A 27,521-nucleotide genomic window follows, 5' to 3' on the forward strand; every position below is an offset into this window, starting at 1 on the left:
ATGCTCCAAGGTTTGGGGACTGATGTAGAAGAGTCTACTACCTGGATTTATGCAGCTGTAGTTTGTCTGTACTGCAGTATGCCATGGAGGCTGGGCAGCACAGCTGATATCTGCAGTACCCTAGCAATGCAGGCCCTGGAGAGAGAGGGAGCATCTGTCATGAATAGTCAAACTGCTGCTTTTGAGGCTATCAGGTCCAAACAAGCAGTGATTAGACAACCATGAGTGTAGGGGTCTAAGACCTCCATCACAATCATTGGGTATGGCCTGTCCCGCCGGCACAGTTTCTAAAAATTAATTTGCAAGATGTGGGCATCACTGGCAAGACTGGCATTTGTTACCCATCCCTAGGTGCCTTGAGAAGGTGGTGGTGGGCTTTCTTCTGGAACTGCCGCATGTAGTGGTTTGATATAACTGTGTGGCTTGTTAGGCCACTTTCAGAGGGAGGGCTGTTAAGAGTCACCCATGTTGGTATGGGACTGGAGTCACACATAGGCAGCAGGTTTCATCCTCTAAAGGACATTAGTGAACCAGTTGGGTTTTTATGAAAATCTGATATCGTCAAGATCACCTTTTACTGAACTCAGCTTTTTTTATTCCCAAATTTAAAAAAAAACTGAGTTCAAATTCTCAAACTGCGATGGTGGGATTTAAACTCACATTCTCTGGATTATTAGTCCAGTAAAATAACCACTACACTACTGTACTCTGTACAGTAACACTGTGGTTATGTGGTACACATTCAGGTGGCTGTGGCCCTGGGAGTCCTCAAAATTGACCCCATGAATTCTCATGGCTTCAGGTTAAACAAGGTCAAGGAAATTGCCATTCCCCCTCAACTGATAAATCAGTATTCCTTCATGGTAAAGCTGAGGGAAGCAGAAAGCTCTCTAGGTGGGGGATTTCAATGTCTACTACCAACAGCGGTTTAGTAGTACCACCACTGACCGATATCACTATTCCAGGATCTTCCTGGAATGCAAAGATAACCCCCAGCTTCTCTTCTCCACTATAAACCATCTTCTTAAACCCTTCTCCCCTGCCTCCTCCAACCTGACCTCCAACAACAATTGCGAAGAGCTCATGGACTACTTTGTCACTAAGATTGAGACCATCTATTCAGCTGCCTCTGCTGCTTCCCTCCCTTCTTCTAGCCCACCAAGACAAACTTCTCCTAGCCCTGAACTCGCATCTTTCTCTAGTTTCTTTCCTATCTCCCCTCATGCTCTTGCTGAGCTCATCTTCACCATGAGACCCACCTCCTGCTCCCTCAACCCAAACTGCTGACCACCTAACTTCCCTTCCTTGCCCCCATGTTAGCTGATATTGTTAACGATTCTCTTTCCTCAGGTACAGTCCCCTCCCCTTCAAATCTGCCGTCATCACCCCCTCCTCAAAAACCTACCCCTGACACCTCTATCCTTGCAAACTACCGCCCCATCTCCAACCTCACTTTCCTCTCCGAAGTCCTTGAACATGTTGCCACCTCCCAAATCTGTGCCCATCTTTCCCGCAACTCCATGCTGGAATCCCTCCAATCAGGTTTCCGTTCCTGCAACAGTACTGAAACGGCCGTTATCAAGGTCACAAAAGAAATTCTATGTGACCGTGATAAACAATCCCTCCTCATCCTTCTCAACCTGTCTGCAGCCTTTGACACAGTTGACCACATCATCCTCCTCTAACCCCTCTCCTCCGTCATCCAATTGGGTGGGACTGCACTCGCCTGATTCCGTTCTTATCTATCCAGTCGTAGCCAGAGAATCACCTGCAATGGCTTCTCTTCCCGCTCCCGCACCGTTACCTCTGGAGTCCCCCAAGGATCTATCCTTGGCCGCCTCCTATTTCTCATCTACATGCTGCCCCTCGGCGACATCATCCGAAAACATGACGTCAGATTCCACATGTACACTGATGACACCCAGCTCTACCTGACCACCACTTCCCTCGACCCCTCCACTGTCTCTGATTTGTCACACTGCTTGTCCCACATCCAGTACTGGATGAGCAAAACTTTCCACCAACTAAATATCGGAAGACGGAAACCATTGTCTTCGGTTCCCGCCACAAACTCCGTTCCCTAGCCACCGACTCCACCCCTCTCCCTGGCCACTGGCTGAACCAGACCATTTGCAACCTTGGTGTCCTATTTGACCTTGAGATGAGCTTCTAATCACATATCCGCTCTTATCACCAGAACCGCCTACTTCCACCACTGTAACATCGCACGTCTCCACCCCTGCCTCAACTCATCTGCTGCTGAAACCCTCATCCATGCCTTTGTTACCTCTAGACTTGACTATTCCAATGCTCTCCTGGCCAGCCTCTGATCTTCCACCCTCCATAAACTTGAGCTCATCCAAAACTATGTTGCCCCTATCCTAATTCGCAACAAGTCCCGTTCAGCCATCACCCCTGTGCTCGCTGAACGCTTCAATTTTAAAATTTTCCATGACCTTGCCCCTCCCTATCTCTAGAACATCCTCCAGCCCTACAACCCTCTGAGATCTCTGCGCCCCTCCAATTCTTGCCTCTCACGCATCCCCGATTTTAATTGCTCTACCATTGGCGGCTGTGACTTCAGTTGCCTAGGCCCTAAGCTCTGGAATTCCCTCCCTAAACCTCCCTTCCTCTATACCTTTCTCTCCTCCTTTAAGACGCTCCATCAAACCTACCTCTTTGACCAAGCTTTTGGTCACCTATCCTAACATCTCCTTATGTGGCTCGGTGTCAAATATTGTTTGAAAATCGCTCCTGTGAAGCACCTTGGGATGTTTTACTGCTTTAAAGGCGCTATATAAATGCAAGTTGTTGTCGCTAAAGGACCTAGCTGCCAGACTGGGCATGTATCAGGTGGTGAGGTAACCTACTAGACCTCATCTTCACCAACCTGCCCATCACAAAAATATATGTCCACGACAGCATTGCTGGAAATGACCATGGCGCAGTCCTTATGAAGACAAATTCTCACCTCCAGTGTGAGGACATCCTACATTGTGTAGTGTGACACTACACTGTGCTTAAGTAGGACAGATCTAGCAGTCCAAAACTGGGCATCCATGAGGCACTTTGGGCAGCATAATTGTATAGCACCATAATTTTTAACCTCATGACCTGGCGCATCCCTCACTCCATCAAGTCAGGAGACTAACAATGGTTCAATGCAGAGTGTAAAAACAAGTGCCAGGAGCAATATCAGTCGTACCTAAGATTGAGGTATGAACTTAATGATGCAGCTATACAGGGCTACCCATTTGCTAAACACCAAATGCAGTTGGCTTCAGACAGAGCTAAGCGGTCACACACCCAACGGAGGGCAACTAGGCAACTAACAGGAGGAGGAGGCTCTATGAACAGCACCGTCCTGAAGAATGGTGTAGCCCAGTATGTGATTGCAAGAGACAAGGTTAAAGTGTTTGTAAGTTTCTTCTTCCAAAAGTGGTGAGTGACATGTATGGTACTTGCATATTGTTAACTGAACACTAGATGGCCCTCTAATCGGAGTGAACATATTGTAGCAATTATACTCCAAGGTCTCTCTTGTATTGATTTTGTTATTCTTTGACGGTACATTCTAGAGGGTCCGGAAATAACAGCAGCCAGTTGTTACCATATCAATTTGCGTGTTTATTCAGACATCCTGCTCCTCCTGGGTCCACACTGAGGTAAGTTACTTACCTTCTTTGTTGCAGGTAATCCCTAGGGCTGGTTCCCCTCAGTGCAGCACTGGTGCCAGTTGCCTCAGGGTAAACCAATCTTACAGAAGGGGGCCTCAAACAGGCATCAGTCCCCTTATCTGCATATGTAAAGGGGCTAATGCCCGTTTCAGGCTTGAGTAAAGGACGCATCTTGTTTGTCCTTACCCAATATGGCGGGCGCCGCACTTCCGGCCGGAAATGTCTGCCCAGTTCCTGCCCGCCATATTGGGGCCTTAGTAGTCCGAGCAGTGCCTGAAAAATGGGCCAATTTCTAGACCCGGTCTTTTAATCATAAAATGGAGTCCTCGGTGCTAGGTGGAACCCAAACATAATCTCACTTGGTATAGCTTCCCTAACAAGCACCAATAGCACAAGGACTGCAGTAGTTCAAGGAAAAGGCCCACCACCACCTCCACCACCTCGTCAGGGCAAGATTCAAAAATGGGCTAGGAGTACACAACATCCAGGAATCTGAATTTTGGTAGAAGTCAGGTTTAATTGTCATTTAAGAGATTTTGCAAGCACTTTGTGATTACCCCAGATAATATGGAGGAATTTGAAGTACGTGCTAGACACAGACAAAGAGGCCAGGATTGTCCTCCCATCGGCAACGTTCCAGCAAGTGAGGACTTCTGCCCGTCCCTCCAACACCATTGGAACCCCGACCCGGGCCCATCTATTGTGCATGGTGGGCTCCTGGTGGGACTCCCGCTGCCAAGAGGAAGCCGACCCTTGCCTGGCCGCAAAATACCAACCATGCTGCAGCACCAGAAGAGGCAGTCGGGCAGTTAGATGAGCACATTTTCTGGGGTTATTTGAATATTTTTAGGCAGGCTCCCATTTTACTACAAAAATGCAAGTTGTTGTTGTCGTTGAATGGGAAAGGAAGCAAAAGTGGAAGACCCAGAACAAGAAACACAGAGATAGACAGAGAAGCAGTAGTCAGTGGTGATAAAAAAAATAACTTTGATGAACAGTGGAAAAGTGAAGGTTTTAGCCAACTCTTAAATTGCCTGCTGCGGCCCTTTAAATTGACTTTTGCCTCTTCTAGCCCCCAGCAGCTGTGAAAACCTGTTTATACAGGTGTTAGTAACGTCCAGCATAAGTGAAGCAGAAATGACAAAACATATGCCTCATGATGTCACTATGTCAATACTGTGGGAGCGGCACATCTGGCATAATTGACATCTGATGGAAAAATGGGAGGGAGATTTTCTAACCCCACACAAAATTGGGCAGTAAAATCAAAGAAACTCTACCCTTGCATGTCTGAAACAGTAGACTCCCAATATGGTCTTTCAAAATGTCCTACCCCAAAGCTTCAATGGCATCTGAGACTGCAGTTGAAAAGTTGCCATCTGATGGATAGTAGTAGTATCTTCGACAATACGTTGGCTCCACACTTCGAATCTTAACCTCACATCCTAATTCCAAAAAAACAACAGTAATTCAGTAGGTTTTCTTTTGTTTAAAAAAAATCTCCTTACTCATAAAATCCATTAGGGTATATTCACCGATCCTGCACTCCCAGCAAAAAGGCAAACGTTGGAGATAGGGCTACAGCACTGTAGCGCTGTATTCCCTGAGGTGCACTCCCTTTGAACGTGACCTCCCTAGGAGCACAGGATCAGTAGATTCAATGAGCATCTAAGCTCGAACACAAAAATGAAAAATTAATGGACAAGAAATCAGATTGTTATTTTACATCCTCACATTAAAAATGTATGTTCACAAAACAATAGATTACCTATCTCATGAAACAGACCAAAACAATTGATTCCAATGAGGCATGTAAAAAATATTTTTCTTTTAGAGAGAAGGGATTTGTATTTCTGGAGAGGAAAAATTCTTCATAGGGTGATAGGATGAGATGAAAAGGGGTGGGAGGAGGCTTGTTAGGAGCATAAACGCCAACATAGACCAGTTGGGCTGAATGGCCTGTTTCTGTGTTGTAAATTTTAGGTAATTCACAAACCACTACCATGCAGAAAACAGAAAGAAGAATTTCAGATAATCGCATTGTTTGTACATAAATATATCCCCTGGTGTAATTTCAGAGCCTTAAGAGTATTATTGGACTTCCTTCATTCATCCAAAAGGAACTTTCATTTAGGTAGCACCTCTCACACCGTCAAGATGTCCCAAAGCCCAAATTACTACCAAAGTGTGGTCACTGTTGTGTAGTAGACAAACATGGCAGTCAACCTGCACACAGCAAGATCCCACAAACAGCAATGAGGTGAATTAATCTGTTTTAGTGATGTTGGTGAAGAATGAAAATATTATAATGTCCTATGGGCAGCATGGGTATCAGACCTTGAACCAGCTAGCTTGGGTATTTCACATGTTCTTTGGACAATATTCGTGTCGGCACAATGCATCCTCAGACAGGGAGGATAAAGTATCGTGTAACAGCTCAGTGAGTATGTGCTGATATTAAATACATTCCCTGTGAACTAGCATCTACAGACAGTCCCATATAGAAATATTTTTTACCCAGACCGCTCTTGGATATTGGTATTTGCACTACTGAACTTAAATTTTTTTAGAAAATTAAAATGTACCAATCAATCTCCAGTGGCATTGCTCATAGGTGAAAAGGTTCTTGGGGCAAGTGCTTGCCAGAGGCTGGGAGACCACTAATGGCTTTGGATGCCTTCAAACAACGTACAAATAATCCCCGTTTCCCGCTAAGAAGCCTATGAGCAGGGGATCCAAGCACTAGATGTAAGAGTCAGAATAGGAGTGGCAGAACAGACCTGGTTACAGCAAAGTACGTAGTGTTAAAAAAACCAGCTTCACTCGATACAAAGCTTACACAACTAATCAGTTTTCTCCAGGAAGTTTGCCGGAGGGAGGAGCCAAGCCACACAATTCAAAAACAAACATGCTGTGTGATTGGTTCAGATGTGTCTATTCATCATCCGCCTTCCTTTTGAATTTAGTGGACAGCTATTAAAATTCGCTAACCCCAGTAACTGTTCTGGAGGGGCTTGAATGCTGTAACAACTACTGTGAGACTTTGGCCAGGAATTTCATCAGAGCTGGTCCTGCACCGCCATTGTAACTTCTCTGGAAATGTCACGGACGCCCCGTTACGTGTGTAAACGGGGTTTTCTGCTACACTTACGCTAAATTACGGCAGCGGAGCAGGACCAGCTCTGAGGAAATTCCTGGCATATGTGTTCAGTTTTTACAATTTATTTACTTGTTTATTTATGGTTCAGTAAATTTGTTTGGCAATTAAAGCCTAAAACAAGGTCTAGTGCAGTGTCATTCTGTCACTTCTCAAAGATGAGGAGCATCCTGTGGAGGCACAGGATAGAACAAACCGTTAAAGTAATCTAAAGAAAGATTTTCTGTTCATTATCCTGGGCATGATATCAAACTTAACTGGATATTAGTCCAAGTGTAAATAATAGAGGACACAGGAAACAGGGGCTTATCTACAAGAGTAGTCTGAAACAATGTAGCCAAAAATATCCATAGCAAATAAAGGCTTAAAGCACCCAAAAATGTAGCAGCCACGCCAAGACCAAGCAGCTGAATATATAATGGTTCTATTTGTAATATGCAAGGAGGTAAATCAGATTTATATTGGGGTTGGGATCAGGACAGGCTGGCCCCAGTATCCTTTGTAGATAAGGTTACGGATCTATCCACACATTTTGTTAAGCAGTCTCCCTCAGTCGCACCCCCTTGATGCAATGGGGCAAGGGAAAGATTTGCCCACACCCCCCACCACCAGAATTTCTTGTAAAGGCACAAACTGGGCGGAACCCTGGCACAAATAAGTTCTGCCCCGGTTTCTGGTCCCCCAGCCAGGGACCTGCCCCATTTGCACCTTAGCTCGGACCAGAAATCCAGGCCCTGTATCTTTCAAATTGTTAGGTAGTTTGCTCTTAGCTAAGTTGCTAATAATCAACATGTTCTCTCCTCTTTGAGCTTAGACAGAATAATGAAACTTTAGAAATCCATTTGGTGAATAGTTTTACAGGTCATTACAATCAGTGCTTTTGAGAAGAGGTCCATCATTTTAACATTGTTTTACCAAGGCCTTTCTCAGGGTCTGCTAACTTCTGCCATTAATCAGCTACATCTCTCCTCAGAGACTTATCTCTGCAATTAAGGAGATTCGCCAATCCTCATCCTTAAAAATTCTTTTTGACATTTTACTGGAACATTCCCGTGGCGCTAAGCTTAAAATTAATCTGCTGCATTGTTTTTAACCTGGTGTTGAAATGTGATCTTATTGCCTAGAGAATTTCAGTTTTCTCTGTCTGCATTTCTCAGAGCAAACCGGTGGGCTCTGGCCATGTGGGAAATTTTGATTTTCTAAAAAAAATGTTTTTTTTCCCCAGATTTATTGACTCGGTGAATTTGAAAATGGCTGAGTCTGAATAATTCTTCCCCTGTTATCTTTATAAGTTCAAAATGTGAGTCTTACTGGGTATGTTTTAACAAAAGGAAATCTAAAATGCAAGCTTAACTTCTTTACTGTTCACACTCGAGGAATGCGCGGTGCACTATTAATGCAACCTGTAACTGTAAAGCCAAGACCAAAAATATGTTCAAGCAGAACAAATCATTTAATGTTTCAAGTGTGATTTTTAAAATTAGCTCAGACAATATTTTCCATTAATTTTGAGCTAAAAGGACACTGGGCTACTTTTATTTTCAAGGCTTATTTCTAACATCCTTAACGGTGAAATCCTGAATCCACGTCCTGCTGTATTTATTGGCCCAGAAATTGCTGGAATAACGTGTTCACGGCGCCCGCCATTATTAGTGCTTAAAAAATCCAGCAATTTCTGACGGGAAAGAGATACGCCATGGATTGCGAATCGTCACAAATTTCTCCGCCATTAGCCTCACAAAAACGTCCATGAGTGTCAAGATATTGATGGATTTGCGCCGTGAATACGATTGAATCTCACCGCAGACATTTAGGGCTGGTATTTGTAAGGACCCTGTTAATGACATGATTTTATGATCCTGACATGAAACTCAACCTTGGAGGCCACGAAAGGGAACAACTGAAACTGTGGTGTCTCATTCCTGCAGGTAGTAAATTGTTCCTAGAGGTTTGAAAAAACATTTTCTTACTTTTCCTTTCTGTCCCTTTTTTTTCTCTCTCCCTTAATCCAATCTTTCTTTCCCTCTCTTTATTTCTTTCTGTTGCTAATTTGACTCTAATTCACCCTATTTCCTCCTCTGTCGTGCCCTCTGTTTCTTTCTCTATCCTTGAATTTCATTGGATAAGGAGATAGATCATTGGACCTGAGCCCAGATGCCCTGTTGACCTCGCTACGGGCCGTTATCAATTCACATTTCCAGCAATTTGTGGCGTAAAAATAATATGATCTGAAGGGTGAGGTAAAAAATCCAATTCACAGTACTCGTCGTGAGATGCCCCGCTCCAACAATTTCTTTCATCATGGCTCCCCAACTACATATATGGGGTACATATTTCAGGTTTTTTTTTAATACAGAAAGTTCTAATCTTTGCAAGATGATATCTCAATTGTCAAATTAGCTAACCTTTGTGCCTTGTGATTATAAAATTATAATTATAAAAGAAAGCTGGTATGACTGGTCAGGTGGGCAGAAAAGTGGCAAATGGAATTCAATCCGGAAAAGTGTGAGGTAGTGCATTTGGGGAGGGCAAACAAGGCAAGGGAATACACCATAAATGGGAGAATACTGAGAGGTGTAGAGGATGTGAGGGACCTTGGAGTGCGTGTCCACAGATCCCTGAAGGTAGCAGGACAGGTAGATAAGGTGGATAAGAAGGCATATGGAATGCTTTCTTTTATTAGCCGAGGCATAGAAAATAAGAGAAGGGAGGTTATGCTAGAATTGTGTAAAACACTAGTTAGACCACAGCTTGAGTACTGTGTACAGTTCTGGTCATCACATTACAGGAAGGATGTAATTGCACTAGAGAGGGTGCAGAGGAGATTTATGAGGATTTCAGCTATGAGGAAAGATTGGATAGGCTGAGGTTGTTTACTTTGGAACAGAGGAGGCAGAGGGGTGATTTAATTGAGGTGTACAAAATTATGAGGGGCCTATTTCCCTTAGCAGAGAAGTCAATAACCAGTGGGGCATAGATTTAAAGTGATTGGTAGAAGGATTCGAGGGGAGCTGAAGAATGTTTTTTGTACCCAAAGGGTGGTGGGGCTCTGGAACTCACTGTCTTTTTTTTTATTCATTCATGGGATGTGGGCGTCTCTGGCGAGGCCAACATTTATTGCCCATCCCTAATTGCCCTTGAGAAGGTGGTGGTGAGCTGTCTTCTTGAACCGCTGCAGTCCATGTGGTGAAAGTTCTCCCACAGTGCTGTTAGGAAGGGAGTTCCAGGATTTTGACCCAGCGATGATAAAGGAACAGCGATATATTTCCAAGTCGGGATGGTGTGTGACTTGGAGGGGAACGTGCAGGTGGTGGTGTTCCCATGTGCCTGCTGCTTTTGTCCTTCTAGGTGGTAGAGGTCGCGGGTTTGGGAGGTGCTAACGAAGAAGCTTTGGCGAGTTGCTGCAGTGCATCCTGTGGATGGTGCACACTGCAGCCACTGTGCGCTGGTGGTGAAGGGAGTGAATGTTTAGGGTGGTGGATGGGGTGCCAATCAAGCAGGCTGCTTTGTCCTGGATGGTGTCGAGCTTCTTGAGTGTTGTTGGAGTTGCACTCATCCAGGCAAGTGGAGAGTATTCCATCACACTCCTGACTTGTGCCTTGTAGATGGTGGATAGGCTTTGGGGAATCAGGATGTGAGTCACTCGCCGCAGAATACCCAGCCTCTGATCTGCTCTTGTAGCCACAGTATTTATATGGCTGGTCCAGTTAAGTTTCTGGTCAATGGTGACCCCCAGGATGTTGGTGGGGGATTCGGCGATGGTAATGCCGTTGAATGTCAAGGGAAGGTGGTTAGACTCTCTCTTGTTGGAGATGGTCATTGCCTGGCACGAATGTTACTTGCCACTTATCAGCCCAAGCCTGGATGTTGTCCAGGTCTTGCTGCATGCGGGCTCGGACTGCTTCATTATTTGAGGGGTTGCGAATGGAACTGAACACTGTGCAATCATCAGCGAACATCCCCATTTCTGACCTTATAATGGAGGGAAGGTCATTGATGAAGCAGCTGAAGATGGTTGGGCCTAGGACACTGCCCTGAGGAACTCCTGCAGCAATGTCCTGGGGCTGAGATGATTGCCCTCCAACAACCACTATCATCTTCCTTTGTGCTAGGTATGACTCCAGCCACTGGAGAGTTTACCCCCTGATTCCCACTGACTTCAATTTTACTAGGGCTCCTTGGTGCCACACTCAGTCAAATGCTGCCTTGATGTCAAGGGCAGTCACTCTCACCTCACCTCGGGAATTCAGCTCTTTTGTCCATGTTTGGACCAAGGCTGTAATGAGGTCTGGAGCCGAGTGGTCCTGGTGGAACCCAAACTGAGCATCGGTGAGCAGGTTATTGGTGAGTAAGTGCCGCTTGATAGCACTGTCGACGACACCTTCCATCGCTTTGCTGATGATTGAGAGCAGACTGATGGGGCGGTAATTGGCCGGATTGGATTTGTCCTGCTTTTTGTGGACAGGACATACCTGGGCAATTTTCCACTTTGTCGGGTAGATGCCAGTGTTGTAGCTGTACTGGAACAGCTTGGCTAGAGGTGCTGCTAGTTCTGGAGCACAAGTCTTCAGCACTACAGCTGGGATGTTGTCGGGGCCCATAGCCTTTGCTGTATCCAGTGCACTCAGCCGTTTCTTGATATCACGTGGAGTGAATCGAATTGGCTGAAGACTGCCTTCTGTGATGGTGGGGATATTGGGAGGAGGCCGAGATGGATCGTCCACTCTGCACTTCTGGCTGAAGATGGTTGCAAACACTTCAGCCTTGTCTTTTGCATTTATGTCTACAGCGCTACCTCAAATTGAAACTGTCTGTGTTATGGAACCTGCCCCTTATACACTGCGGGGTGGATTCCATATAAATCAGGAATTAGTGATCAGGTGACCTCAAGCTTTGGTTTTACAAGCTTGAAGATAAAAAGTTCCATAGTTTTGAAGACCTGGGAAAAGTTGATCACAGTAGGAGGTGGTGTGATAAGTCTTGATTTCAACACAGCCAGGATAAGGGGAGGAGAGAGAGTATATAGGGCAGCATATTTAGAATTTAGGAGATAAAAAAGAGGAATGACCGTCATACTGTGTCAGTATTTCTTCTCTTTCACTATTTTATTGTGTCAACGAGGGATTGAAGGCAAAAGATGAGAGAAGGATCAACGATCAGATAAGCGTCTTATTGAATCCTGTCGAGGAATGCAAGACAGGTGTGAGAGTCAGAATGGCAAGAAGAGCTTCTCCAGATATGGGAGCACTATTCAAGTATTGGGTGGACTTAGGGTTTCATATAGTGGAAATAATGAGGCCGAGAATACTGATAGATAAAGAAGGATGAACCATCAACGGTAGCCACTGTTGGTTGGACATGCAAAGAAACTAAGAACTGAAAGAAATAAGATTTAAATGCTCACCAAAGAGCATGGCAGAGTCAAGATTTGGTGAATTAACCACTGCAGGGTCAAATTAGGGAAGCTAGTGTGCACCAAGGGTGTGTAATCTGAAGGAAATTGATGAATGTAGAATGGAATCATCAGCAAGATTAGACAGAGTTGGATGATGTGTGAAGGAATCATTCAAATAACAGATTAGGAGACAAAAAATACTGGGAACCTTGGATTGATAGGAAATGAGTCAGAGGATGATCATTTAAACCAGTCGTAGTGATTTGAGAGGAAACTAGATAGCTTTGGTGGAAAATCATATATTAGGAACTTGGAACATAATTTTAACATGGCGGTGAGAACTCAGCCAGGTGAATGGGTCGGATGGGAAACCGAGAAAAAGTTTGCATGCGGTGGCTCAAGCAATCACAACTCAAGTGAAGGCCCCTAATGTGACTTCCGGGTTCCATTCTCCAGGCTGCGGAGCGGGCGTAGTGCGCACCTGAATGACATGCTGGGAACTGGAGTATTTAAAGGGCCATTGCAACCATGGATTTTGAGGGAGAAAGGAGGAATTTGAAAATATGGAGCACCAAAAGACGAGGCCAGCACCCCGGTTTAATGACTCTTCACTTGCGTTGCTACTGGCCGGTGTGAGAAGCAGGAGGGACATACTGTACCCGGGTGACAGGAGGAAGTCCACTGCCTCTGCCACCAAGACCTGGCTGGAGGTGGCAGAGGAGCTGATCATCAAGAGCACCATCTCAAAGACGTGGGTGCAGTGCAGGAAACGCTTCAATGACCTAACCAGGTTAGGAAAAGTGAGTACGGTTAGTGATTCACCTACATCCTGTGGTGTACATTACCCCCCCCACCACTCTGCCTTGCCAAGCCTACTCCATCACATCACTCCTCACACCCACTTAAGGCTCATTATCAACTTACCGTCACTTTCTGTGCACTTCCTCACCTCCCCATTTGCAAACCCACCACTCCCACTCACCCCAATCCTGATGCAATGTCATGAATCTGTCTGATACCCTCTGATGCATCTCTTTCATTGGCAGCCTCACCCAAACCAATGCATCCATCCGGTGACCACGTCACCTTCACTCACTCACACGTCAGTTCTTTCTCCCCTTGTAGAAGAGAGCGCAAAATGCACGGTAGAGGAGTCGGATTGGAGGGGATCTCCATAAATAGTGCCTCTGACAGAGGTGGAGGAGGAGGCCTTGGAGCTCAGCCGCACTGTTGAACGTCTGGCCGTTGGAGATGGCGAGACTGGCAACCCGCAAACGTCTAGTGACAGAACTTTAACATCCTTCACACACATCTTGAATTGATGTTATCAGTGATTGACCTGTTGCAGTGATTGACCTGTTGCTCACTGCAAAATAACTTCTGCAATGATTCTTAATATTGCTTTATGTTCTCTTCCAGGGCTTTCAAGGACTAATGAGGAGGCATGCCCCATGGAAGAGGGTGTGCTCCAAGCTGTTGTCCAGCAGAGTGGTCGAAGTGATGTGGCCCTGGCCCAGGAAAGGGATGATGGCGAAAGGGAACATGGAAGTGGGGACTCCACTCAAAGCGCTCCCAATTCTCATCTGTTGCCCCCCCCCCTCAACCAGTACCCGCAATGCTGTCTCCTCTCCAGGTGGCTGAGTCTTCCCCCGCACAGGTGCAGGTGGGGCTCTCACAACCTCCAAAACCCAGAGGGCGTAGATCGAGAGCATCTCAGCAGTCAGGGCAGAGACCTGAGCAACCTGCCACTACCTCTGCTGAAGTCACAGGGGATGCACCACGTAGAAGCGGTAGGAAGAGGAAGGCGAAGGTTTTGTAATCACCAAGGGTATGCACAAGGGTATCTGACACATTATCATGTTTTTCATTTATATTTGTTTTTTCTTACAAGCACATTAAATGTTATAATTGTCGCCACCACTGCCACGTCCATTCTTGAGTCCATTTTGTGCAAGTGCCCTTTCATGTGCTTCATCATAAACGCCAAGACTTGATGCCACCCATTGGGCGTGTTTACAATGGGTGCAAAGCATATATGAAGGATTGTTTTGTGCAAGCGAAGAGGGTGGGGGAGGGTGGCTGGTGTTGGTGGTAGTGGTGGTTGTTCTAGGCGGTCTGACTACTTCACTTTGCAGATCTCCTTATAAGAATCTATCAGATATGAGTGACTCCCTGGCATCACAAGCAGCCATGTGTGGTACTGCTCTGCCAATGGGTTGCCCATTTTCGTCGTCGTCCTCCTCCTCCTCCTCCTCCTCCTTTTCAATGTTGATGGCAGGCACGGATGCTTCATGAGCGCTTTGGAGCTCCTCCACCTGTAACCCCCTCTGCTGAGCAATGTTGTGCAGGATGCAACACACGACTATTATTCTGCACACCCTCGCTGGTGAGTACTGAAAGGATCCCTCAGATTGATCCAGGTATCTGAAGCATAGCTTCAGTATTCCTACGGCTTGTTCAATGACAGACCTGGTGGCGATGTGACTGTCGTTGTACTGCTGCTATGCCTCGTTGGTGGGGTTTCTCAGAGTGTCGTGCGCCACTTCAGCAGGGGGTATCTCTTGTCTCCAAGAAGTAAGCCCTTAAGTGTGTCTTGTACGTGGAAGAGGGTTGGGATGTTGGAATCATGCAAACTGAAGCAATCATGGCAGCTGCCAGGGAATTTGGCACACACCTGCAGAAACCTCCGGTGGTCGCAAACCAGCTGCGCATTGATGGAGGGATATCCCTTTCAGTTGATGAACATTCCTGGCTCATGTGCAGGTGCTCGGATTGCTACGTATGTGCAATCAATTGCGCCCTGTGGGAAGCCAGCCAAAGAGTGGAAACCCACTGTCCTCTCAGTCTGGCTGATGTCGTCGCAGGGGAAGTTGGCGTAGTCGGATGCCCTGGCAAACAAGCCATCTGTCACCTTTCGTATACACTTATGTGCAGACGACTGAGAGACCCTGGTGATGTCACTGTGGCACCCTGGAAGGATCCGGAGGCGAGGAAATTGAGGGTAGTGGTGACTTTAACTGCGACAGGCAATGTGTGCCCACCAGGCCCAGCCGGGAGCAGCTCTGCATGAAGGAGCGTGCAGGTGTCTGTGACCACCTGGTGACTCAATCTGAGCCTGCATAGGCACTGCACCTCAGAAAGGTCCAGGAAACTCAGCCTCTGTCTGTAGACCTTCTCACGTGGGTAGTGCCTCCTGCGACCTCGACTCCTCCGTTTTTTCCCCTCTCTGCTCTTCTGCAGGTCCTTGTGGCACATCTCTGTCTTCTGGAGCTGCAACTCCCAGAACTGCAAGCCGCACCACGGTGATGTGCCTCCTCCTCAGATGTACCATAGAATGGAAGTGCGGACTCTTTCCCCCCCACCCCCCGTCCTGATGTTGTCAGTTTGAGGGGGTCTAAAATGTAGGTAAATATGTCTGAACATAAGAATTCTGTGTGAACAACGAAATCTCAGTCTAAACACAAAGAACTCCCAGCCAAAGGTTTGTCTGAGAGAACTGATTTCCCTGCTGCAAAAACTCACCTTTTCTTCACATGTCAATCACTGGTTAAAAAGTCCAAATGTGGGTCGGCTTCCATTTCCATGGCGTGTTTCAGAGGCCATGGGAGACATGTTGAGGAGAAGTTAAAATGGTTTGTGTAACTCAATACACAAAAAGTTAACAGGATTAAGTAATTTAAAGACCTAAATTGGTCCTTCAAATATCATCCCGCCTGTTTTAAGTGCCAGCGGGACTTCAGGGCGTCAGATGCGCGCGCATCTAAACACATCTGGGTCAAATCCAGAAGTAGCGTGTTGGATCCGGGATGCTGTCCCGCTTCGAAAACGGAGTAGTTTTACTACCCACCCCTTAGTAACAATTCAGGCAGGAGAAGACCTTCAGTCCATCTAGTCCAGCTGTCCATTGTATTCCCGTGGTGAATTTCTAATAACCATAATCCCATTTATTGACAAGATCCTGTCTTGGAGTTTGCAAAACCAGACCCTGTCAAAAGCTTTGGAGGTATCAAAGGCAATGACAAATAAATCACCAGAGTTCCAGAGATGTGTAACATGGAGATCACCAATGCAGATTTCAAGGTAGTTGAGAGTTAAAAGCCACTTCCATAATGTTAGAAAGTACAGATGTAAGGACAATAGGCAGTAGCAGAAAGGATAAGAACAACCACCTTTCTTAGAGATATGTAAAACATGAGTAAATCAATGTTTCATTCTGATGCTAGTAAATGAAAAGCCACTAAGGGTGCATCTGGGGCACCTGCAGTTGGCTTAAGGTGAGAAACTTCAGCAGAGGAGTATTGAGCCAGGAAGGGGGGTGGGGGAAGCGAATCAGATCCCCTAGGAAGAAACCTTTGAAATTCCTGCCCTCAATGCCCACCTCCATAGCGATGACGTTGTAAGGCTATCCCGGGAAGTTACTGTTAACTCGGGATTCGGACTAACTGGGTCCGATTATAGTTTTCAGCCGTTCCGGCGCACTCCTGCCAAAGGTTGTGGGTGGAAGTACACCAGAATGACCGTGAATTTTCAGGACCAAATGGGGGTAATTTAACAAGTCTGCACTACCGGTGGGTGGTTTCACCCGCTGGCAGTGCAAATTGGAAATTCGGGCATGGACCACCCACAACTTTCCCATCACTGATTATGGCTCCATGCCAGATTCAAAGTTACTCTTAATGACTCAGGAGTCATGCACCAAAACACAAAGTTACACGTGATTCTGTGATCGTCAAACACCCAGTTTTTAAAGAAATGCAAGTTTCAAAAAGAAAAGTTGTAAGTCCCCAGTGCATTTTTGTGTAGGCACAGAAGTGATTCACAGAATCACAGATCCTACTTTAGTTACGTGGATAGACTGGAGAAGCTGGAGTTGTTCTCCTTGGAATGGAAAAGATTGAGAGGAGATTTGATAGAGGTATTCAAAATCATGAAGGATCCAGACAGAGTAGATAGAGAGAAACTGTTCCCATTGCAGAAGGGTCAAGAACCAGAGGACATAGATTTAAGGTGATTGGCAAAAGAACCAAAGGCGACATGAGGAAAAACTTTTTTTTACACAGCGAGTGGTTAGGATCTGGAATGCACTGCCCGAGGGGGTGGTGGAGGCAGATTCAATTGTGGCCTTCAAAAGGGAATTGGATAAGTACTTGAAGGGAAAAAAATTGCAGGGCTACGGAGAAAGGGTGGGGGGAGTGGGACTAGCTGGATTGCTCTTGCAGAGAGCCGGCACGGACTCGGACTCGATGGGCCGAATAGCCTCCTTCCATGCTGTAACCTTTCTATGATTCTGTGAAAGGACTTGTGCTTCATGCGGCTCCCTGAATCTTCTTGCATCCTGTTTTAGGGGAAACCAGGTTTTGTTTCTTGAAAACTATTCCCTGATTTTATACGTGGCTCAAGAGATTGAAAAGCAAGGCCAAAGGAAGTGGGATCAAAGGAAGTCAGCCTGAGTTTGCTTACTTGTTTCCCAGCTGTATTCATTAATTGCTGTCGCTGCCACTATCAGTTGCTGAAACAATTCAATGTTATGTGGATATGTTAAAGTAGTCATGAAGATGGTCGTGAAAATGTTGATGCAATGCTAAATACTAACCAGGCCAGTAATACATATAAACATTTCTCTTCTTCTTCATCATGGTAACCCAGATTGGTTCCGACGCATCCCACCACATAGGCAGTCGGCTGTCCTCGTTCTCACCAATCAAGAATGTCTTGTTTGTTTTCTCATCCCACATATAATTTCCAATCATCTGGTGCACATCGCAATGGCGTCCTATAAGAGGCATAGAGACCATTGTGAACATGAGACCACTCTTCACATACACTTTACTCTTTCATCTATCAAACTTCTATCAGTCAATTCGTGTTTACTATAGTTCACCAATTAAGTAGAAAATATCAACGGTGATGAGATTTATCAATTTTAATTTTATTTTTGTACCTAATTTAACCTAAGCCCTTTACTAACTTTAAAAGTAAAGTTAACCTTTTAGTCAATTTATGATGTTTAAGAATATAAAGGGGCTCTGCCAAATAAATATACTCCTCTGTCGCCCTGAAACCAGTAAATGGATCCACTGCCTGTGAGGGTTAGCATACTGAAAAAGATTATTCAGAAGAGTCTTCTCTAAACATTTACTGAACTTTGCTAAGGTCAACTGTAGAACTTCATTATGTCCTGACTAAGATCAGCTAACTCAGCACAGCAAACCTGTGGGAAGTCTGAAAAAATATCAAACCAAGCATTACTAATTTCCTCCTTTAATCCCAGGAGCCTTGTGGATATTTAATCCTTTTAGCTTCTGCATAACACATTCTTTATTAATTTCCACTTACGCCATGGATCAGTTAACCCACTGACCTTGACTAGAATTTTGTCTCCTTAATGAAAACTAACAAAAAGAATCCGTAGACTATATCTGCAACCTGCAACTTCTGACTTTAGCTATCGCTCCTATTTTCTTAGAGGTAGGGCTTGCTGGAAATGCAGTGGGTCCATCAGCTTGAGGGAAGAGGAGGCAGATTGACGTAGTCCTGACGAGGTCGGGGGTTCTATATCCAGGTGTCACCCTGACTTTTCCCCTTTTTGGGTGCTGGTAGACCTGCTGTGCGCTTCCAGCATATTTTGTTATTGTTTAAGTCTTCAAGGTTTTTTTCCATTTTCTTTTAGCTGATTTTATGTCGGTGTTCGAAGAGTGCTGGGCAGCTGGCAACAGCACTTGCTGGTGTTTACTATGGCTGTCTACCAGTAGCAGCTGATGATATTACAAACCCTTCCCAGCGGCTGGCCGGGCCTGCTCCAGCAGGTTTGCTTTGAGATTTCTGCCGGTCAGGGGCTATCATCACTGGCATACCTCAGGTGCCAATATAGAAACAGCTTTTCTGTGTATCTGAAATATAAATAGAAAATGCTGGCAATGCTCAGCATGTCAGGCAGCATCTGTGGAGAGAGAAACAAGAGTTAACGTTTCAGGTCGATGACCTTTCATCAGAACTTTTCTGTGTATCCATCCAGTGGCTCCTCGCCACCTTGTTTAGCTATGTTCACACGCTTTTGTTCTTTTGATGCCTGTTCATTGCCTCATTGAATCAATCATCCACCAGTTTTCACCTCTTTCCATCTTGTTAAAGATGTTTTCTGGGTATTCCACCAATTATTTCCTCTCTGTAACAGGAGTCAGCATCCCTGATTTATAATTCCTACCTGTTACTCTCTTTCCTCTGCTCAGTGCTAGCTACTGGTTTGCTTATCTTCCCGTTTCCAGTTCTGATGAAGGGTCCACACCCAAATCATTAATCTGTCTTCTCGATATAGACCTGCTATACCTTTTTTAAAAATGTGTTCTCAGGATGTGGGCATCGCTGGCAAGGCTGGTATTGATTGCCCATCCATAGAGAACAAGAGGCACGGCGGGGAGAGAGGACCTGAGCGGTGAAATCAGAAAAAGAAAAGGAGAGTCAAGAAGTGACGTCACGGAGGAGCGCGGAGGGTAAGTCAATGTAAGTATTTAGTTTATTGGTAAGTGTTTTTAGTGGGTATTATGTTTAGTGGTTAGTGTCTTTAGTGGTTAGTGCGTTGATGTTAGTTAAATAGCCTTAAAACTAAACAGTTAAAAGGAGCTGGAAGCCAGAGGAGTTCCATTTCATGGGACATTGGCACCAGTACTGGAACAGGAAGGAGCTGTACTGCTGAGGCAGGCTCCACCTGAACCAGAATGGGACCAGTATCCTAGCGGAAAGGGCTTTCAATGGGACTTCAAACTAGCAAGACGGGGGAAGGAATCGGGGGAAGATAACATAAGTCTGCAAAAAAATATAGGAAATGAGAGTAAAGGTCAGACCAAGTTAAGGAATGAGGGTAACATAAGCAAATACAGTTATACAGCATAAGTACAAAATGACTGTTAAAAACAAAGGGAGGGGAACAATTACTAAAAACAAATTAAATTGTCTGTACAGCAATGTGCACATCATCCAAAACAAAACAGGGGAACTGGAGGCAGTGATTCACTGCAAGGAGCCAGATGTGGTAGGGATAACTGAAATATGGTTACATAAGGAACAGGACTGGAGTTAAATATTGCAGGATATAAAGTATTTGGAAAGGAAGAAGGGAGGGGGATGGGGTAGCTGAAATAATTAGAGACAACATAATGGCAGTAGAAAAAAGGGGCATCAGTAACATTAAGATAGAAACAGAATCCATGTGGATTGAGACAAAGGATAAAAAGGGATCGATCACATTAATGGGTATATTCTACAGACCACCTAATAGTGGAAGAGAAGTGGAGAATGAAATATGTAGACAAATCTATGAAAGGAGTAAAAAAAACATCGATAATAATCATGGGAGATTTCAACTACCCCCAAATAAAATGTGTATATGACTCCTTTCTTACCCAGAATGTGAGAAGCCCAACAAAGGAATCACTACTGGATCTAGTAATGGGAAATGAACCAGAACAGATTAGGAGAAGTAAGCGTAGGGGAACATCTAGGCAATCGCAATCATAACATAATAAGGTTTAAAATAACGATTGAGAAAGATGAAAGTAAGACAAAGACCAAAGTAATAGATTGGAAAAAAGCTAATTTTGAGGGAATGAGACTGGAACTAGGGCAGGTAAACTGGGAAAAAAAAATTGAAAGGCAAAGAAATAGAACAGCAGTGGGTAATATTTAAATTGGTGATCAATGGAGTACGGAAGAAAAATATTCCTCTAAAAAGCAAGAACTAGTCAATAATGAAACACAATGGATGAATAAAGAAATAAGGGTAAAATTGAAACTAAAGAAAAAGGCATAGTCTAAGTACATAGACAACAAAGGAGAGGATGACAAAAGGGAATACGAAGAGGTTAGAAAAGAAGTCAAAAAAACAATTAGGAAAGCAAAGAGGAACTAGGACATTAAATTATCAATCAATATAAAAAAAGTAAAGTATTTTAAAAGCACATAAGTAACAAAAGAAAAATCAGGATAGGGATAGGGCCACTAAGGGATACGCACGATAAACTCACAGGTAATGACAGCGAAATGGCAGAAATATTAAATAATTACTTTGCCTCAGTAATTAACAGGGAGACTAACAAGGTGGGCAGGACATTAGAAGAAGGGATCAAAAAGATATTAAAACATTTAAGATAGAAAGGGGGGAAATAATTGATAAACTAATCAAACTTAGGCAGGTTAAGACCCCTGGTCCGGATGGATTGCATCCGCAAATATTAAAAGAAGTTAGGGAAGAGATAGCCGAGACACTATTACAGATATATAAAAATTCACTCGAAAAGGAAATAGTGCCAGAGGACTGGCAGACAGCTAATGTGATTCCTATATTTAAAAAGGGATTTAGAACAAGTCCAGGGAACTATAGACCAGTTAGCTTAATGTTGGTGGTAGGAAAGATAATAGAATCTTTATTCAAAGATGTAACAGACATCTAGAGAATGAAAATATAATAAATAATAGTCAGCCCCGATTTCAGAAGGGAAAGTCATGCTTGACCAACCTTATTGAATTCTTTGAAGAATAACAGAAAGAGTAGACAAGGATAATGCAGTAGATGTAATATATTTGGATTTTCAAAAGGCCTTCGATAAGGTACCACATTGTAGACTCATGGCTAAGGTCAGAGCATGTGGAGTCAGGAGACAGGCAGCAGAATAGATAGCAAGCTGGCTACAAAACAGAAAACAGAGACTAGGGGTTACCATGAGCCCTAAAACCATTTGTCTTACCAGATCATTATTTACACCAGAACTGAGAGGATATCCTTATCAGGAAAGGCTGAACAGGCTGAGACTCTTTTCTCTAGAAAAGAGAAGGCTGAGGGGTGACCTGATAGAGGTCTTTACAATAATGAAAGGGTTTGATAGGGTAGATACAGAGAAAATATTTCCACTTGTGGGGCGAGACCAAAACAAGGGGACCTAAATATAAAATAGTTGTTAATAAATCCAATAGGGAATTCAGGAGAAACTTCTTTACCCAAAGAGTGATAAGAATGTGGAATGTGCTACCACAAGGAGTAGTTGAGGCAAATAGCATAGATGCAATTAAGGAGAAACTAGATAAGCACGAGGGAGAATACGTGAAGCACTGATATAATCAGACTTGTTATGCTGAAAGTAACATAGTTGCTAAAATATGGTACATAAGGATTTTACATTTATAATAGAAGTGTGAGCTTTGACCTTATTGCATGGAAATTGCCAAAGATAATGCTTGTTAAGTTAAGGTCGGTTATTGTGCAAGAGATCAAGAATTACTTTAGATAAGATCATCGGTACTTTCTCCATTTATTTAGCTGAGTTGCAAAAAATTGACATTTTGCACTGAAACATATGCTTACACCCTGGAATGTGACAGTTTTATATCCTTAACTCTTTTCTATCAGACAGCCACAATTTGAAATGTAAACTCTTCATTGCAGCACAAGTGGCTCATGCTCTGACTCCCACACAGACATCTGCGGACACCTGCTGGACATCCCTAGGCAGCTCGCCGGTGAAGCATATTTGAATTTGACGCAGCAGCCCTCAAGCATGTATCAGGAGAAGGGAGGAGTGATCGGGAGAAAGAATATGCAAAGGGTCTAATGCCTATTTCAGGCCTGGACCCTGGACGGCTCTTTAGACGCCCATACCAATATGGCAGGTGACGCACTTGCGGCTTAGAATGTGTGCACGCTATCCACCACATTGGACGCTTTGACACCTATTTTACGCCTGTAATATGTGCACGGGGGGTGCACCGAGTTTCTAGGCCATTAAGTTTTAGTTCCCCTCAGGAGAAGAAAAAACACTGTCCCAGTGTCTCTCCTTTTTTTCAGCTTCATACGGCCTCTTTGCACCTTCATCCCCCTCCCCTACTTTCCTCACAAACAGCAGAATTAACTGGATAGGAGGCAATGTCTCTGGAACTAACTGCCTATATGTGGCTAAAGATAAATAAAGGAGAAGTGATAAAAGAAAGATCAACTTTAGAGAATTTTATGGCACACAATAACTATCTAGGATGTATTTCTGTCTCGCATACATTGCTGCAATACCATGTTCTCTGATAAGCCAAGGATGGCTATTGTAATCATTTAACAAAGTAATATTTATGGTACAATTTTTATTGCTGTGATCAGGATCAATATTTCACAATTTATATCTATCAGCTGGTGACACAACATATTGTTGTGCTCATATAGTTTAGGTTGGGGTTGTTTTTATTTCCTGCTGGAACTTCCATGTTCGGGAACCTTTGTAGTAATTGTTCTGCCGCTGCCTTCTTTTTCCTACAGCTCCATTACACAATAGATATTCCAATTGAAATCCTCCTATATCTGAGCTGCTTGGAGTAAGAAGACAACCAACAGAGGAATGTCAGCCAGGGATGTTCTGCACCCATCCGCATCTACAGACATACCTCAGCTTTGTTGGAGAATTATTGCACGAGGAGGCTCCAATTCTCAAAGGAGGCCATCACAATGGTACAAATATGATATGTGGAGGCCTTACTAACCTTAATACAGGATGGTTCTTGAGAAGCATCCTGATCATATTACGTCATGTTTAAATGGTACTGCATGTAAGGAGGGTTATAAACAGTCAGTACTGCCTGATTGGCCGTACCCACTAAAGCGCCACCAACTATATCTAAAGTCTCCGGCATACCTGCCTGGTAATGAATATGGGGAACTGTCTTCACAGGCTCTCGGTCAGTTAAGAATAGATACATAGCTGTGACACCTGCTGCAAAGACACCTGCGTCAAATGATCACCATAGGGTTGGCGTGGCTTGTGACAGTAGCGTTCAGCTGTGGCCTCAAATCTGCCTACTCCGCTTTCCAGGCATGTGGCAACATTGACCTATGGAGGTGGCCCCTTGGGGTGGTAAACAGGACGACTCTCCTTGCAACTACCTTGTGCAGCACCAACTCGAATTCACCAGCCATCAAATGGGGACGGTGGAGGGAGACAAATGCTGCCCTGTTCACTTACTTCCCTGCGTATTCCATTTGTGCCTCCACATTGGGTTTTCTTTCACTTTGTTTTTGCCTGCACTTTTTTCCCCTCCCCCTTCAGCTTTGGCTGCCAACAGACTGAAATGCCTTTTGAGCCTTTCCAAAGGCTCCAAGAAATTTTAGCCCCCTATTTTGCCACTTACTTTTAAGTGTCCACATAGAATCATGGAAAGGTTAAAGCACGGAAGGAGGCCAATCGGCTCATCGAGTCTGCGCTGGCTCTATGCAAGAGCAATCCAGCTAGTCCCACACCCCACCCTATCCCCGTGGCCCTGCAAATTTTTTCCCTTCAAGTACTTATCCAGTTACCTTTTGAAGGCCATGATTGAATCTGCCTCCGCCACCCCCTCGGGCAGTGCAATCCAGATCCTAACCACTTGCTGTGTAAAAAAAGATTTTCCACATGTCACCTTTGGTTCTTTTGCCAATTACCTTAAATCTATGGCCTGTGGTTCTTGACCCTTCCGCCAATGGGAACAGTTTCTCTCTATCTAGACCCTTCATGATTTTGAATATCTCTATCAAATCTCCTCACAACAGTCTCTGTACCAAGGAGAACAACCCCAGCATCTCCAGTCTATCCACGTAACTAAAGTCCCTCATCCCTGGAATCATTCGAGTAAATCTCTTCTGCACCCTATCTAAGGCCTTCGCATCTTTCCTAAAGTGCTCAGAACTGGACACGATACTCCAGTTGTGGTCGAACCAGTGTTTTATAAAGGTTCATTATGACTTCCGTACTTTTGTACTCTATGCCTCTATTTATAAAGCCCAGGATCCCATCTGCTTTTTTAACCGCTTTCTCAACCTGCCCTGCCACCTTCAACGATTTGTGCATGTAGACCCCCCCCGATCTTTTTGTTCTTGCACCCCTTTTAGAGTTGTGCCCTCTAGTTTATATTGCCTCGCCTCGTCCTTCCTACCGAAATGTATCACTTCGCATTTTTCAGCGTTAAATTTCATCTGCCACATGTCCACCCATGCCACCAACCTGTCTATATCCTCTTGAAGTCTATCACTATCCTCCTCATTGTTTACTAGCGTTCCAAGTTTTGTGTCATCTGCAAATTTTGAAATTGTGCCCTGTACACCCAAGTCATTAATATATATTAAGAAAAGCAGTGGTCCCAGCACCGACCCCTGGGGAACACCACTGTACATCTCTCTCCAGTCTGAAAAACAACCGATCACTGCCCTCTGTTTCCTGTCACTTAGCCAATTCTGTATCCATGTTGCTATTGCCCCCTTTATTCTATGGGCCGCAATCTTGATGATAAGCCTACCATGCGGCACTTTATCAAACGCCTTTTGAAATTCCATATACACATCAACTGCATTGCCCTCATCTACCCTCTCTGTTACCTCATCAAAAAATTCTATCAGGTTAGTTAAACACGATTTGACTTTAACAAATCCGTGCTGGCTTTCCCTAATCAATCCACACTCATCCAAGTGACCGTTAATTCTGTCCCGGATTATCGTTTCTAAAAGTTTGCCCACCACTGAGGTTAAACTGACTGGCCTATAGTTGCTGGGTTTATCCTTACACCCATTTTTGAACAAGGGTGTAACATTTGCAATTCTCCAGTCCTCTGGCACCACCATTTGGAAGATTATGGCCAGCACCTCCGCAATTTCCACCCTTACTTCTCTCAGCAACCTCGGATGCATCCCATCAGGACCGGGTGACTTATCTACTTAGCCAGCCTTTCTAGTACTTCTTCTTTGTCAATTTTTAGCCCATCCAGTATCTCAACTATATCTTCCTATACTGAGACTCTGGCAGCAACTTCTTCCTTGGTAAAGACAGGTGCAAAGTACTCATTTAGTACCTCGGCCATGCCCTCTGCCTCCATGAGTAGATCTTCTTTATGGTCCCTAATCGGCCCCACCCCTCCTCTCACTACCCGTTTACATAGCTGTAGAAGACTTTTGAATTCCCTTTAAATTTCTACTGAAGTACAATTTCCTGGTCCCTCAATTAGGCTACCTCTCTACAACAGGCCTAATGGAACTATGAATAGTTATAATAATGAGATGACCATGAAAAATTGTGTATAATTTTACTTTACCCCAGGTGCACTCATTTCCAGTCATCTAGCACCAAGCTCCACCTGTACTGGAAACTGTCCCAGAGGTTAAATTTCAACCAACTTGAAATTTGATTTGGTTCCCAAAATGCAATCTTTATTAAGTTTACTTTAGTAGTTATTTTAAATTATATCAGCTCATTTCACACAGGCCATAATCAGAAGAACAACCATTGATGAATGGTAGATACTAGAAGGCAAGTGGACTATGGAAAGCTGTATGATGTTTTGCACCTGGGCTTCCAAAGGGCATTTGAGAAAGTTCCACATGAAAGACTATGGGGGTAATTTTTGGACTTCGCATTCCCAGTGGGAAGCCTGTACTTTTACGCGCCAACGTTAAACCCGTAAATAAAGCCAGGTTGTGGTCACGACCCAAAAAACAACTATTTTCAACTCCCACCCGGCCCAACCCGGGTTTAAAATCACCACCTATTAGTTAAGCTCAAATTTGTGGAAACTCAGGGTAAATCTTGGAAATGGATAAGAAACTGACTGACGGGTAGAAAACTTAGTCATGACGGTTTGGGAGAAATAGCAAGTAGATTGCCCAAGGGATCAATGTTAGCATGTTGGAATATAGGAACAGGAGTAGGCCATTCAGCCTCTAGTGCCTGCTCCGCCATTTAATAAGATCATGGCTGATCTGTGATCTAACTAAATATACCTGCCTTTGGCCCATATCCCTGAATACCTTTGATTGCCAAAAAGCTATCTATCTCAGATTTAAATTTAGCAATTGAGCTAGTATCAATTGCCGTTTGCGGAAGAGAGTTCCAAACTTCTACCACCCTTTGTGTGTAGAAATGTTTTCTAATCTCACTCCTGAAAGGTCTGGCTCTAATTTTTAGACTGTACCCCCTACTCCTAGAATCCCCAACCAATGGAAATAGCTTCTCTCTATCCACCCTATCCCCTTAATATCTTATCAACTTCGATCAGATCACCCCTTAACCTTCGAAACTCCAGAGAATACAACCCCAATTTGTGTAATCTCTCCTCGTAACTTAATCCTTGAAGTCCGGGTATCATTCTAGTAAACCTACGCTGCACTCCCTCCAAGGCCAATATGTCCTTCCGAAGGTGCGGTGCCCAGAACTGCTCACAGTACTCCAGGTGCGGTCTAACCAGGGTTTTGTATAGCTGCAGCATAACATCTGCCCCCTTGTACTCCAGTCCTCTAGAT

At 44.4% G+C, this 27,521-nt stretch overlaps 1 protein-coding gene and 1 long non-coding RNA gene across 4 annotated transcripts in view; one reads left to right on the plus strand and one right to left on the minus strand.

Moving 5' to 3' along the window:
• Positions 1-27,521, minus strand: part of enpp6 (ectonucleotide pyrophosphatase/phosphodiesterase 6) — a 60,864-nt gene that overhangs the window by 25,453 nt on the left and 7,890 nt on the right. Inside the window, exons 1-3 of one of the 3 annotated variants that reach the window (XM_067982567.1) lie at positions 21,741-21,836; positions 17,823-18,002; positions 5,011-5,122 (exon numbers count right to left, since the gene is read on the minus strand). In XM_067982567.1, the coding sequence (XP_067838668.1) occupies positions 5,011-5,122; positions 17,823-17,979 (269 nt within the window). In that variant the 5' untranslated portion in view covers positions 17,980-18,002; positions 21,741-21,836. Of the gene's footprint in view, positions 1-5,010; positions 5,123-17,822; positions 18,003-18,215; positions 18,301-21,740; positions 21,837-27,521 lie in introns of those variants that run through there. The other 2 variants (XM_067982566.1, XM_067982565.1) reach the window with 2 other exon arrangements.
• On the plus strand, positions 3,581-14,115 carry LOC137320770 (uncharacterized). The gene is made up of 4 exons (XR_010962646.1): positions 3,581-3,665; positions 8,060-8,134; positions 12,686-13,029; positions 13,649-14,115. It is a non-coding gene; the product is annotated as an uncharacterized lncRNA (long non-coding RNA).

The sequence above is a fragment of the Heptranchias perlo genome, chromosome 4 (assembly GCF_035084215.1).
Source record: "Heptranchias perlo isolate sHepPer1 chromosome 4, sHepPer1.hap1, whole genome shotgun sequence".
Classification (NCBI taxonomy): domain Eukaryota; kingdom Metazoa; phylum Chordata; class Chondrichthyes; order Hexanchiformes; family Hexanchidae; genus Heptranchias; species Heptranchias perlo.